Source organism: Pteronotus mesoamericanus, unplaced genomic scaffold, assembly GCF_021234165.1.
Source record: "Pteronotus mesoamericanus isolate MK-2021 breed Mesoamerican mustached bat unplaced genomic scaffold, CSHL_Meso_final scaffold_651, whole genome shotgun sequence".
NCBI classification, from domain to species: domain Eukaryota; kingdom Metazoa; phylum Chordata; class Mammalia; order Chiroptera; family Mormoopidae; genus Pteronotus; species Pteronotus mesoamericanus.
Window position 1 is genome coordinate 41710641 of NW_026555325.1, and position 12892 is coordinate 41723532.

Sequence of the window (12892 nt, forward strand, 5' to 3'; positions counted from 1 at the left end):
ACAGATTTCTACTTCCTCTGTATATTTAATAACAAAAAGGCCATTTTACCTAGGTTATTACTGATTTCACAGCAGTTTTATTTGAACACAAGCTACCAGTGTATACATAAGAAATGGTGAAAAACAGGAGCTCAATATACCAGATACAAAGCTGTTGAGAGTCTTTACAATGCCAAAGAGCAAACACCTGGTTAGTTTTTAAACAAAGTGAGCTGCTCTGCCCTCCATGTCAACCACCAACGGACGGTCCCTTCGCATCTTTCCCCTTCATTACTAAAGTACATCTCAGCAACATTTTCACTAGTTCCATGATCATTCCTCCCCCCTCCCCATTCTTTCAAGTCCATCTGGTCACAAGTACAATTAGCAAGCTGATGTCACACAAGTTTCCTGTTCCAAAGTATTTTATAAATAAAATAAGAAAACTTTCCATAAAATGAAGGCTAGGGTGGAATGAATGATAGTAACAATGTTAGCGAGCACTTTAAAATATAAAGACCTTTTACCAATTAACTTTAGAGGATATAATTTAACTGAAAGACAAAAATCAATATTAATTTAATCAATTTAGAAGAAAAATGCTGATTTCTTTTCAGTCTCTTTTCTTTCTCTTTTGAAAACTATGTATACCAGACTATTAATATGAAATGTAAGGAGTCTTAAAACTTTTTTGCCTTATGACTTTGGTAGTTGTTTTTATCAGAGAATGCCAAGTTTTCAAAATAACATCTTTGAGAAATGAGGTTAAAATTGGTATAGTCTCTTACAACAGTTATCTAAACACACAAACAGCATCTTTCTGAATTAGCTTTATCATTGATAATATATCTATTAAATAGACAATTTTAGAAAAAAGGAATTAGAATCTTGGTGTAATTTCAATCTCTGAGGTTCACATATTTGAGTATCTCTTTATTCTTTAACAATTATGTATCCTTTTTATATCAATGCTGTGCTTAACTTGGATTTGGAAATAATGTCCTACCCCTCTAAAAGTCCATTAAAATTAGTTATCAAACTAGTTGTAACAGTAATTACATTGTTTAAAAGTCTTATCACTATTAAAAATTGTATGGGGTTGTTTTCAGTCCTAACTACATGTATTAAAACATTTTATATATGCAAATTAAGTATTTGATTAGTATTTTAAAAGAAAGTCTTTAAAACACTCGTTGAAAATAAAAGAATGAAATGAGTAATTTCATTAAAGAAATAAAACCCAAAAAACCTATAACATATACATTTATGTAATTATTTATAAACATAAAAATAAACCTACAAACCTGTAAAAGAATATTCCACCTCACTAATAAGCAGAGATATGCAAATTAAAACAAGATTTATGTTTTAGTTTTTGAAGAGACAAAGATGCACTGGCAACAGTGGAGGAACTAATACACGCAACTGCAGAGGTAAGATTGATAAAATATATAATATTATTGGAGAGAACTCTAATAATATGTATCAAAATTTAAAGTGTGCACACCCTTCCATTTAGCAATCTTAACTTTTGAGAAATTATGCTAATAGGTCACATTCATCAAGATATAGATACAAGATACTTGTAATAATGAAAAACAAGAAATGGCCTTTATGTTCATCCAAATGAAATTCTTAAATTAGCTATGGTTTACATGGAGGCATTAAAAAAACATCAAAGACCTTTTTTTTACTACTGAGTGAAACAGATTACAGTCAAACTACAAACTGTGATCATATTATGGTAGAGAAAAACAACAAAAACAGTATGTTCTAGTGTAAGTTTAGAATAAGAAAAGTTAAAACAAGATATTAAATATAGTATTGTCAATTTAATTTTCCAAGTTACTGTTGCCTTTTGTGGGAGCGGGGAGTTTAGAATGACTCTGTAAAGAATAAATAATACAACAGTCAGTCAGTCAGGGTGTTCGAGAAAAAAAATTGGGACTAGACCACTTCATGTGACTATGAAAGAGGGATCTTTTCTTGGCTTGAACAGCAGTAAATAATATTTTATGTACATCCTTATAACTTTCCACATATTACCCCACTTAAAGTGCACATACTCAAATACCTAATTTACCTGTCAGGATATCATTATTGACAAATTACCATTGTAGGATCCTAATATTTCAAAACTAACAGCATTTTCGTTACAACTGTTCACTGTGAAATTAGGTGATATGAAGTCTAAAACTATTCCATTTAAAAATTCCTTCCCTTTTGAAAAATCCTCACAGAACCATTGAGAAATTTTAAACTATTCCCTGCTTTAAATATAGACTGGATAAGTCACATACAAAATAAATGCATTATAATCTTGTAGCATCTCAATTTCATTTTACTCTCTGTATCTGAACAAAGAAAAAGATTATTACTGAGTTCACAGTAGCTTTATCTTAACACAAGCTACCAGTGTATACGTAAGAAGCTGTAAACAAAAGGAGCTCCAATATACCAGATACAAAGCTGTTGAGAAAGTCTTTACAATGCCAAAGAGCACACACTTGGTTAGTTTTTAAACAAAGTGAGCTGATCTGTCCTCCATGTCAACCACCGGAGGTCCCTTCACATCCTTCCAATTCATTACTGAAGAAAATCTCAGCAACGTTTTCACTACTTCCATGATCATTCCTTTTTTTCCCCCATTCTTTCAAGTAACTCTGTCCATCTGGTCACAGATACAACTAGCAAGCTGATGTCACACAAGTTTCCTTTGAGTTCTTAATTTTTTTAAATGTGTAATTTTATTTTCAAATTTTAATATTTTTCCAGTGAAATGTCTTTCAAAATATTTAAACAAACCTTGTAATAGTAGAGGAAGTATCGAATGCTTCCTCTAAGATATTTCTAAACTAAAGCCTATTTTAATCTAAAACTGTCATATTATTATTTTTATTGTTTATGCTATTACAGTTGTCCACATTTTTCCCCCTTTGAAACTTTCATATTAAATTAAATCTCTGAGGATCCCAAATTAAAGAAATGATTCAAAATGTGATACAGTCTAGTGTTTATTTTATGTTATGGCAGGTACACTTGAATTTCAAAAATTGAAAACATATAAAAAGTGGTTAGGGACTAACATTTGTATCAACAGTTGATAAATGTCTAAGATTGTTTATTATACAGCAGGGTACAATGGTAGTGCTAATGCCAATAGGGCACCATGGAAGTTAGTCTAAAAATTAATTATCACTAGGCTTTATACAAGCAACAACATATGTTGTTGCTTCAGAATTTCGGGACATAGTCTGCTTCTAATGTTAAGCAGTCCTTTAACATTTTTAATGTTATACAGTGTTACAGTATTTCATTTGGCAAATGTTCCAAAATAAAGTAGGAATGTATTCATAACATCACAGAAATGCGCATCCAGTTTTGTTTTCAATAAGAACCATAGGTACAGATCAGAACTCTTTCCTATATGAAATAATTTACACACAGATGAATGCTATGTCACTATCTAAAATAATCACTAAATACAGTTCTGTTTTCAGAAATAAACAAGCGAAGGTTTTTCTCATTATCAAATATCAAAAACATAGATAATGTATATTTTTCAAACAAATACTCTAAAAATTATAGGAATAATTTTTGTGAATTCAGTGAATGTGCAACCTAAATCAACCAAGTATACTGTAGTACGATATTAAGAAACCAATGATCAGAAAATACAGCCATATGAAAGAAATTTGTAATCCACAAAACTGTTTTTCAGGCCTTAAGGTAAAATAGCTCCACAGTTTACAGGTAAAACCGAGGCAACAAAAATGCGTGCTTTTCTTCAGTAAGTAGATATTTTATGCAGAAGATGTAACACTTTGCTTGTAGACAGCATGGTATGCATTTCTCAGCAAGACATAAGGAAAACAAGATTCCAAAAGATCCATTGTTAGAAATGGGGATTCCTGCACAATCTGGAAAATTCCAAAATGCATCAGAATAAATTATGTATTGTAAGAACATTTACTAATAAACCATAATTTGCTGTTATTCTTATTAAAAAGACATATTATTTTCCTTTTACTTTAAAATATGAAAGGTAAATATGCCAGTATATGACTCATAAATCAGTTAATCAACAGGAACAAAACTGAGTACTTTCATTGCCTTCAACAATATATAGACATAAAATATAAACATTTAACATCTGGGCCATACAAGTCTGACTGGGGGCCCAAGACTAAGCTAAAAAGCCAAATTAGACATAAGACCAACTATAATTAAGTGGTGAAAAGCTCTAAGTTCTAGAGGAGTTCAAAAGGGAAGAAAGATTAATATAGGCCAGAGTAATCAGGGAAGTCTACCTGGAAATAGATTTGAGATACGGGGTCTGTTGGCTCATTGAGATACACATAGGCCTTTGCAAGTAAAGGAAATTATTTTAAGTGAGGAAAGAGCTGTATGGTAGAAGGTTCATTAAGTGAAGAAAAGGAACACAGTATAGAGAATTACAGAAAATTATATTAGATGGGTGGAATGGAATCAGACTAGACAAAACTGGAAGAGCTGAAACCAATACACTAGGAAAATATAAGGCCCAAGTGTTTCACAACTGGTTGAAAAACTATATCTTATAGGTAATACTAAGCTTTTTGTTGCTGTTGTTTTCTGATGTAATTACTATAATGTAAAATATGGGTGACTGTTGTTCTCTTCAGCAATTTTAGAAAGTGTGTGGACTGAGCACAACGGATCAAAAAAATGCCTCATCTCTTATTGTTATTTAATCAATAAAATGCCAAGAAAAGACTATGAGGAATGAGTGGAACTTCTTTGTTGTTAATAAAAATAAAAATTAGACTTACCATATCTAGCAGTAAATAAACAGATTCTCTATTTCTTGTTGTTGTTTTATCTGTCTCCTGGCCAATTTTCAGTAGACTGGAGGATGCAAGCTTAAAAGCACACATACGTTTTAAATAAGTTTTTTTAATGAAACGTTCACCAGTTACTCATTTATTTTCAGTATGCTTCACCTTACAACACATTTCAATCATATGGCTGCTTATATAGTAAACAAACTACAAATAAGATAAACTCAGATTCTTTACATTCAAGCAATAATTTAGAGAGTTATTAAGGTATAAACAGAACAAAAATAAATGTAAATATTCTGATTGGTATTTAAAACTGATTTTGTTTTCAGGACAAGTCTTGCTTTTAGAAAATGACTTATTTTTATCTTCCTAATACCTGTATTAACTATACTTCTTAGTTCCCAAAAAGAAGAAAATGTCACACTGAGTTTGAATTAATAGGAACACTGAGATTAGAATACTAAGTCTTGAATAAAGGAAATATAGGAAATGAAAAAAAATTTTAATGTTAACACTTTTCTTTCAAACAGAAGTCACTCTCTCAAGTTAGTACTATAATTGCTTTAATTTTTTAAAAAAATAAACTTGTCTAAAAAGCTAACAGGATAAAACCTGAAAAGAAGCAAATATTGTACTATTCATTATACCATGATGCATCTTTTCTTTAGGTAAAATATGGAAAAGGTACATTAATAAAAGAAAGAACGAGCTACACAGATATAGAAACTAGAGCCATACTTCATGAAGCTAGATTTAGCACAACTATCCTCTTTTGGGAGTAAGCAGTATTCTTATTTTTGAGTTTGTTACCATTAAGTATTTTTCCAAATAAATGAAAATAAGTAAAATATATCCTTTCAGAGGGAACATCATCTCTTTGCCTCAATTTTCCTTTGTTTTGTTTTTTCCTCTTTTAAACCCTAGACAAAATTCTAGGGCACTATAAACATCAGCTTTGGAAAAAGGTCACACTGCAGAGCTCAAAAAATAAAAAAAAGTCAAAGAGGAAAAAATGCTAAACTAACTATTCCTAGATTTTAATGCCCTGCCTTACCTGTTCCTTCCCCCAAATTAATTAATTAATTAATTAATTAATTAAGAGAATTTACTGTTACTTCTCAAAGTTATTTTAAATTTTATTTATAAAATGCCAGGAGTTTTGCTATTGATTTATACATACCGCCAGAAATTCCTTAAGACGGTCTTCAATGCTTCCTTTGTGAATTGTAAACAAAGCTGCAGCGATCTGGTTGATGGCTTTGGCCAAGCAATGTATGTTGTTGCAATGCCCTGAGGAAGTGTCAATAGGGTTTATTCTGTGTGACCCCCAAATATCAAGTAAGACACAGAAGGCAGATCTTGAATGACTTCACAATCTACCTAAATAGTGGTGTGATTAAAAGCTGGGTTGGTCATAACCTGCCTTACTCTCCTTTCACTTTCATAAGGGCCATTGATTTTAAAAAGAGCGTAACAAGAAAGCAACAAATTACTATGTCCGTATTAAACACGCAAATTTTCAAAGGCCCGTAAAGGAAATCCCACATAAGTTTTACAATGCCTCAGACACTTAAGAAATGCTTAGCTACATTACAAACATTTTCTTATCCCAACCTTAAAATAATCTTAAGAGTTGGACACTCCTTTACTACTCACCCCCTGATGCACATACATTCAAGCACCCATAAGCTCACATAGAGACATTTCCTCTATCAAGAAATTGGGGCCTTGAAAAAGAAAAATTGACTATTCAAGGTTACACAGATAGCAAGTGACAAAACTTAACCCGTATTTTATTATAAAAGAACATTAATTACTTAAAAAGTACCTACCATATCAAAACTCATAACTTTCCATTGCCAAAATAATTTTAAACCACTACTTACCTTCTATAGCAGGGCTATACTGAGACATCACATTACTGGCTAGCGTTGGCAAAGAAACAGCCACAAATACCATGAGGAGGCAGGCAATTTTATATTCTTCTTCTGGACTTATGTTTTCTACGGGGAAAAACAAAAAATAAAACCAAGGTATTTCTTCAAGATTAGTTAAGAGTTGATAATGTAACCCTCCAAAAAGCAATTTTTAATTTTTGTATAAGGTATTTTACTCAGCCTCTTTGGTATTTCCTCAAGATTAGTTAAGAATTGATCATCTAAACCATAAAAGGCAATTTTTAATTTTTGTGTAAGGTATTCTACTCAGCCTCTACAGAACTGATCACAATTTTGTTACAAGAAAAACAGAATAAATACAAATAATATACATTATTATAGGCTAGTATTAATTCCTCAGGCATATTTCAAGGAACTCTTTTTTTTTTTCTTAATCGTCACCTGAGGATATATTTTTATTGATTTTTAGAGAGGGGGGAATGGGACATCATTTGGTTGTCTCCCATATACATGCTGGCTGGTTTGAGCAAACCTGCAACCTTTTGGAGAATAGGATGATGTTCCAACCAATGGAGACACCCAGCCAGGGCTTTTTCTTTTTCTTTTAAATTGTAAGAATACAGGGCAAAAAGTGTAATTAGGATAATTGGAATCCTAAATTTCCCTATGAAAACTGATGATAAAATTATTTTTCAAGAAGACTATTTACTAGAGTTTAGAAAATTTATTATCTCATGAAACCCTTAATGTTTTTTGACTAAAATAGTTATGAATGTACTTTAAAATTTACTACTTAAAAGATATAAATGTAGAAAGCAGACTGTATGTATCCTTGACTGGCGTGGCTCACTTGGTTGAGCATCATCCCACAAAGCGAAAGGTCACTGGTATGATTCCTAGTCAGGGCACATGCCTTGGTTGCAGGCCAGGTCCTCAATCAATGTGGCCTGGGTTGCAGAGCAGGTCCTCAATCAGATGTTTCTCTCCCTGTTTTTCTCCTTCCCTTCCCCTATCTCTAAAAATAAATAAAAATCTTGGGGGAAAAAAAAAAGAAAGTGGACTAGATTTCCAACCTCTCTATTTTAGAAGACAAGAAGGAACCTGTTATACATGAAAATAAACTAGCATTGCCCTAAAGCTTTTTAAGATATAACCCTTTCTAAAGTATTTATTGTAATGTTAACTAAAGTTGTGGCTCACCTAGTACCTGGCAATTTCTAGTTACCGCCACATATTACTAATAATTAAACATAAAAAAGAGAGCCAGAATGTTTTTTAAAATTTGGCTGATTATAAAAAATATAGCTGTAGCAAATGAAGTAACAGCGGTAATATCCATGTGACTATAATTAACACAGTGCATGAATGGCAAAACAAAAAGCAATGTTAAATCCAGAAAGAACTGATGCAAAGGGCTAGGTGAGGGCATTTTAACACCAGAAACAGATGAAATGTCATTTACTTTGTATACAAACCTAGAAATGCCTAGAGCATTCTGGATACTACATTTCAAAGGGCTGGTCTTAGAATCTTTAGTTTAGAATTATGTTAATAATGCACAGACTCTTTATGGTTAGTAGCTTTAGTCCAATTAAAAAAGGATATCCTTTCCTAGGTATCATCTAGACCCTCTCCATTGCATACAAATAAATATAGGCATAAATATTTATTTTCCCACCTCAAAAAATCTTTCTATTGATTTTACTCCTGCCTCCACCTATTCTAATTTTGCGTCTTTGCTCTCTTTTATAGTGAAATTCTTTGAGAAAGTTTATACTTATCCTAAATCCCTTTCTCCTATTCTTTCTTAAGCCCCTTCTAATCAGCATTTTGCCCTGGAAACTCCACTGACACTACTCCTATCAGCATCACTCATTAATTATACATAGCTGATCATTCCCTTTCTGCTTTCCTGGAAACTACTCTTTCCTGGTTTTTCGTATCCGTCACTGGTTCTTCCTTCTCAGTTTCTTTTTTGGTAGTTCCTCCTTTTTTCTCTGAACTCTTAAAAATATATATTACCTGACTTTTGTGAAGAGAGAGCTACGACCAGGGCAGGGTCAATCTCGCAAGGTAATCCAGCAGCTGATGATAACTCATACACATTCATTGCAACCTGAGAAAAAAATATGAGAATTACAGACTAAGAAATATTCTAACAAATTTCTGAGGAATCTCACTTTAGTCAGAAAAGATATACTGTTTAAATTAGAGTCTGCCTACTAGAACACTAGAGAATTCTGAAAACTTTCCTGAGGTAGGACCTACAGCACAACTAAGCTACAATGAGCAGATGATTTAGTACTTTGTGATATGCTGCTGGTTATAACTTTCTACATTAGCCAATCAAAACTTGTATACTTTCTGTGACAAATTTTAACAGAATCATTAAGTTGTTACTTTTCTTAGTAGCATGAATGTAAAATATCAAGCAATAAAATATGAATAAATGAACAAAAATAAATCAGAAATACTGGACTATGTTTATGTCCATACTTGTTGAGTGAAAAATTATAGTGGCCTAATCATATCATATCTCTAAATGTGGTAAATTATTTATGACAATTTTAGGGAGCACTGATTTAAAATCTGATCAAGGAATTTCTAATGACTAAAGTAAATTTTTTGATACCACATATGGATTTCAAGCATTTAAGATATTCTGATTGCTTTACCCCTCAGTTTAAAACTACCTACATAATTGGTTACCTCTGATATTAAAACCAATAAATAAATATATACATATACATTTACTTCATACATACATATGTGTATACATTTACTTCATATACACATATGTATATGTATACATATTTACATATATATACATATATATGTATGACGTAAAACTGCATATCTTAAATGGAAATTGTCACGGATTAGGTTCTATACAAACATTGGTTTGTGACCCATTATTCACTCTACCCACAAAAATTAACTAGAAATGGATCATAGACCTAAACGTTAGGTGCTAAAACTATAAAATTCTTAGAACAAAATATAGGCATAAGTCTTTAAGACTTTGGATTAGGCAATGATTTCTTCAGTAGAAGCAGTAATAAAAAAATAAGCTGTGCTTCATCAAAATTAAAAACTTTTGTGCTTCAGAAAACACTATGATGGAAAAAAAAAACCCCAACAGAAAAGGTTTGCAAATCATTAATGGACTTGTGTCCAAAATATATACAGAACTCTTACATCTCAAAAGTAAAAAGACAAATAACCAATTTGAAAAATCAACAAAAGGACTTGAACAGACATGTCCCCAAAGAAGATATATAAATAGCCAATAGCACATGAAAAGATGTTCAACATAACTGCCACCAGGAAAATGCAAATCAAAACAATGAGATTTCACACACATAGCATTTCACACACACCAGAATGGCTATAATTAAGGAGAGGTAAGTATTGACGAGGATATAGAGAAACTGAAACCACCATACACTGCTGGTGGGAAAGTAAAATGCTACAGCCGGTTTAAAACCAATTTGGTAGTTTTTCAAAAGGTTACACACAGTTTCCATATGACCCAACTATTCCAATCCTGGAATATACCCAGGAGAAATGAAAGCCTGTATCACACACTTATACATGAATATTCTTAGGAGCATTATTTAAAATGGCCCATAAGTGAAACAGTACAAATACCCATCAATTAATAAATGGATAAATACAATGTGGTACATAGCCAGATAATGGAGTTATTACTTGGCAATAAAAAAATGATGTACTGATACATGCTAAATGAATAAACCTTGAAAGCATTAAGCAAAGTGAAAGAAGCCAGTACCGGAAGACTATATATTATGTGATTTATATGAACTGTCAAGAATAGGCAAACCGATAGAAAGTAAATTAGTGGTTGCTTGGGGCTAGGGAATGGGAAGAAATGGAAAATGACTGCTAGTGAGTGCTAGGTTTCTTTTTAGGGTGATGAAAATGTTCTAAAATTGGTAATAGTTGCACAACTCTGTGACTATACTAAGATCCATTGAATTGTATATTTGAAATGAGTAGACTTTATTATACGTGAATTTTTATCTCAATAAAAACTATTAACAAACATATGCTTGGTTTTTTAAAAAATAGTAATTTTTTTTTTAAAGTTTGCTGGAATTTAAATACAATTACATCAAGTCCTAAGGGAACTGGATGGTTGCTCAGAATATTAGTATTCTCATGATCTGCACACCAGTGTATTCTCAAGAATAAATTCATCTTCAATGTTTTCTTCACTTCTTTCTATAGTGTTTCCACTTAAAAAATATTTAACACTATTACTACAGTTTCCAATCATAAAATACTAAGACAATTATTGATCTCCAATATTTATTCTGTGCAAAGCACTGTGGGAAAAATAAAGAAAGCAAGGTTTTAGCCTTTGTGATATTTACAATCAAGTATAAATTTAAAAGGAAAAACACAACTATAACACAGGACAGAATGTATTTAATTCTACAATGGATAAACATGAGTTCTTTGATAACACTCAGAAAAATATCTTTATGATCACTTGGGGATCAAGGAATGTTTGGGTTTCTTAGAAGATGACAATTGAATCATCAGGCCTTAAAGAAGCAGCAGAATTTCAAAAGGCAACAAGAGAAAACAGCAAGGTTTTTCCGGTAGAATGAAATTAGAGGACAAAGATGTGAAAATGCACAAAAATCTGGTTATCTCATAGGATGCATATGAAAAAAAGAGGGATAGAATTAAGAAAGGGAACAGAGAGGGAGGATAGAACTGTGATAGATAAGCCTTAAATTCAAGAAGAGACTTGAGTGTCATATAAGAGTTTAGACATTACTTTTCTTCTGTCAGTGCTTTTCAAAATATGCAAATCTGAAAATAACTATTCAAGAAACATAATAGCTTAAAAAGCATAGATATGAGCTGATATGTCATTTACTAGATGTGTCACCACTGGTAAATCATTGCAGGTATCAGTGGCTGGACTTCATGATCAATAAATTTTTCAAGAAAAAATTGTGGACTCATGGCTATGAACCTTCTGTCTTATTATTAATTAAAAATCAGGATATTAAAAACTTAAAATTTATAGCTTACAATTAACATTCATTTATAAGATTTTGTGACACCAATTTAAAAAATTGACTGAATTTATCTCTATTTAAAACAACTCTTATTTTACTCTCTTATCTTCCTCACTGTGCTTATGACCACATATAAACAGATATCTATTTTAAGGAAAAAAAAAATCAGTATCTACCACATTTTACACTGTTACAGGTGAGCAAGGAAGACTAACTTTCAAAATGCCTGCATAGTATTTTAGTGCTGAGCTCTCTCAAAGATGCATTTTCAGACAGTCATGCTAACTAATCAGACTAAAATACAAACTTTACAGTAGTTCAGGATTTATTAAATTTTATTTCACTTGTAACAAAATTTTCATTTTAGAAACTATAAAATCCAAATAAAACTTTTATTACCTTCATATCAGTTTCCCTTGGAATGTGATCCTTGAAATCTTCAATCGAACTTACAAGAAAAGGAATGTGGTAGGACAAGACCTAGGCAGGACAACAAATAAAAACATAGCATTATTTTTAAATGGCAACTTCTAAATTTATGAAATATTACCATTCGAGTACTTTTCATAAAAATTATTTTCCTTTATCTTTTGTTATATAATTTTCTAAAGTACTAAAAAATACACAGAAATGAAATGTATATACCCAATACCAAACCAAGTATAGCCAAAGGGTAAATGCTTTAATGGAGAGTAAAGCTGAAAAAGTAGCTCAATAGTGAGGCAAGTTATAGCTCCTGAATTTCAATACCAAAACAAAAAAATACATTTAAGGTCCTGACTGGTATAACTCAGTGGGCTGGGCATCTTCCCACAAACCATAAGGTCACCAGTTTGATTCTCCAGTCAGGGTGCATGCCTTGTTTGCTCCTTCTCTTTTTCCCTCCCGTTCCCCCCTCTCTAAAAATACTGGGTTGGCCAAAAACTTCAACTGGCCAACCCAATATTTTGGGGTTGTTTTTAAGATGGCTCTAGTAGCGCTTAGTTGTCTTTACCTTCATTAAAAACAATTTTGTTAGACTATATTATGACAGCTATATCAGTGTGCATTAAAAAATCAAAATTGGTGAATTTTTGTGTAGCTATTCTGATATTGAAGATAGAAGAAAATATGCAATATTTTTGACATATTATGT

The 12892-nt window shown here is 31.8% G+C and overlaps 1 protein-coding gene across 4 annotated transcripts in view; it reads right to left on the reverse strand.

Moving 5' to 3' along the window:
- Window positions 1-1302: 1302 nt before the first annotated feature.
- NCKAP1 (NCK associated protein 1) overlaps window positions 1303-12892 on the reverse strand; it is a 97982-nt gene continuing 86392 nt past the window's right edge. For 2 of the 4 annotated variants that reach the window (XM_054562457.1, XM_054562456.1), the window contains exons 27-32: window positions 12157-12237; window positions 8723-8816; window positions 6689-6805; window positions 5983-6092; window positions 4791-4880; window positions 1303-3899 (exon numbers count right to left, since the gene is read on the reverse strand). In XM_054562457.1, the coding sequence (XP_054418432.1) occupies window positions 3783-3899; window positions 4791-4880; window positions 5983-6092; window positions 6689-6805; window positions 8723-8816; window positions 12157-12237 (609 nt within the window). In that variant the 3' untranslated portion in view covers window positions 1303-3782. The remainder of the gene's footprint in view (window positions 3900-4790; window positions 4881-5982; window positions 6093-6688; window positions 6806-8722; window positions 8817-12156; window positions 12238-12892) is intronic. The other 2 variants (XM_054562459.1, XM_054562458.1) reach the window with 1 other exon arrangement.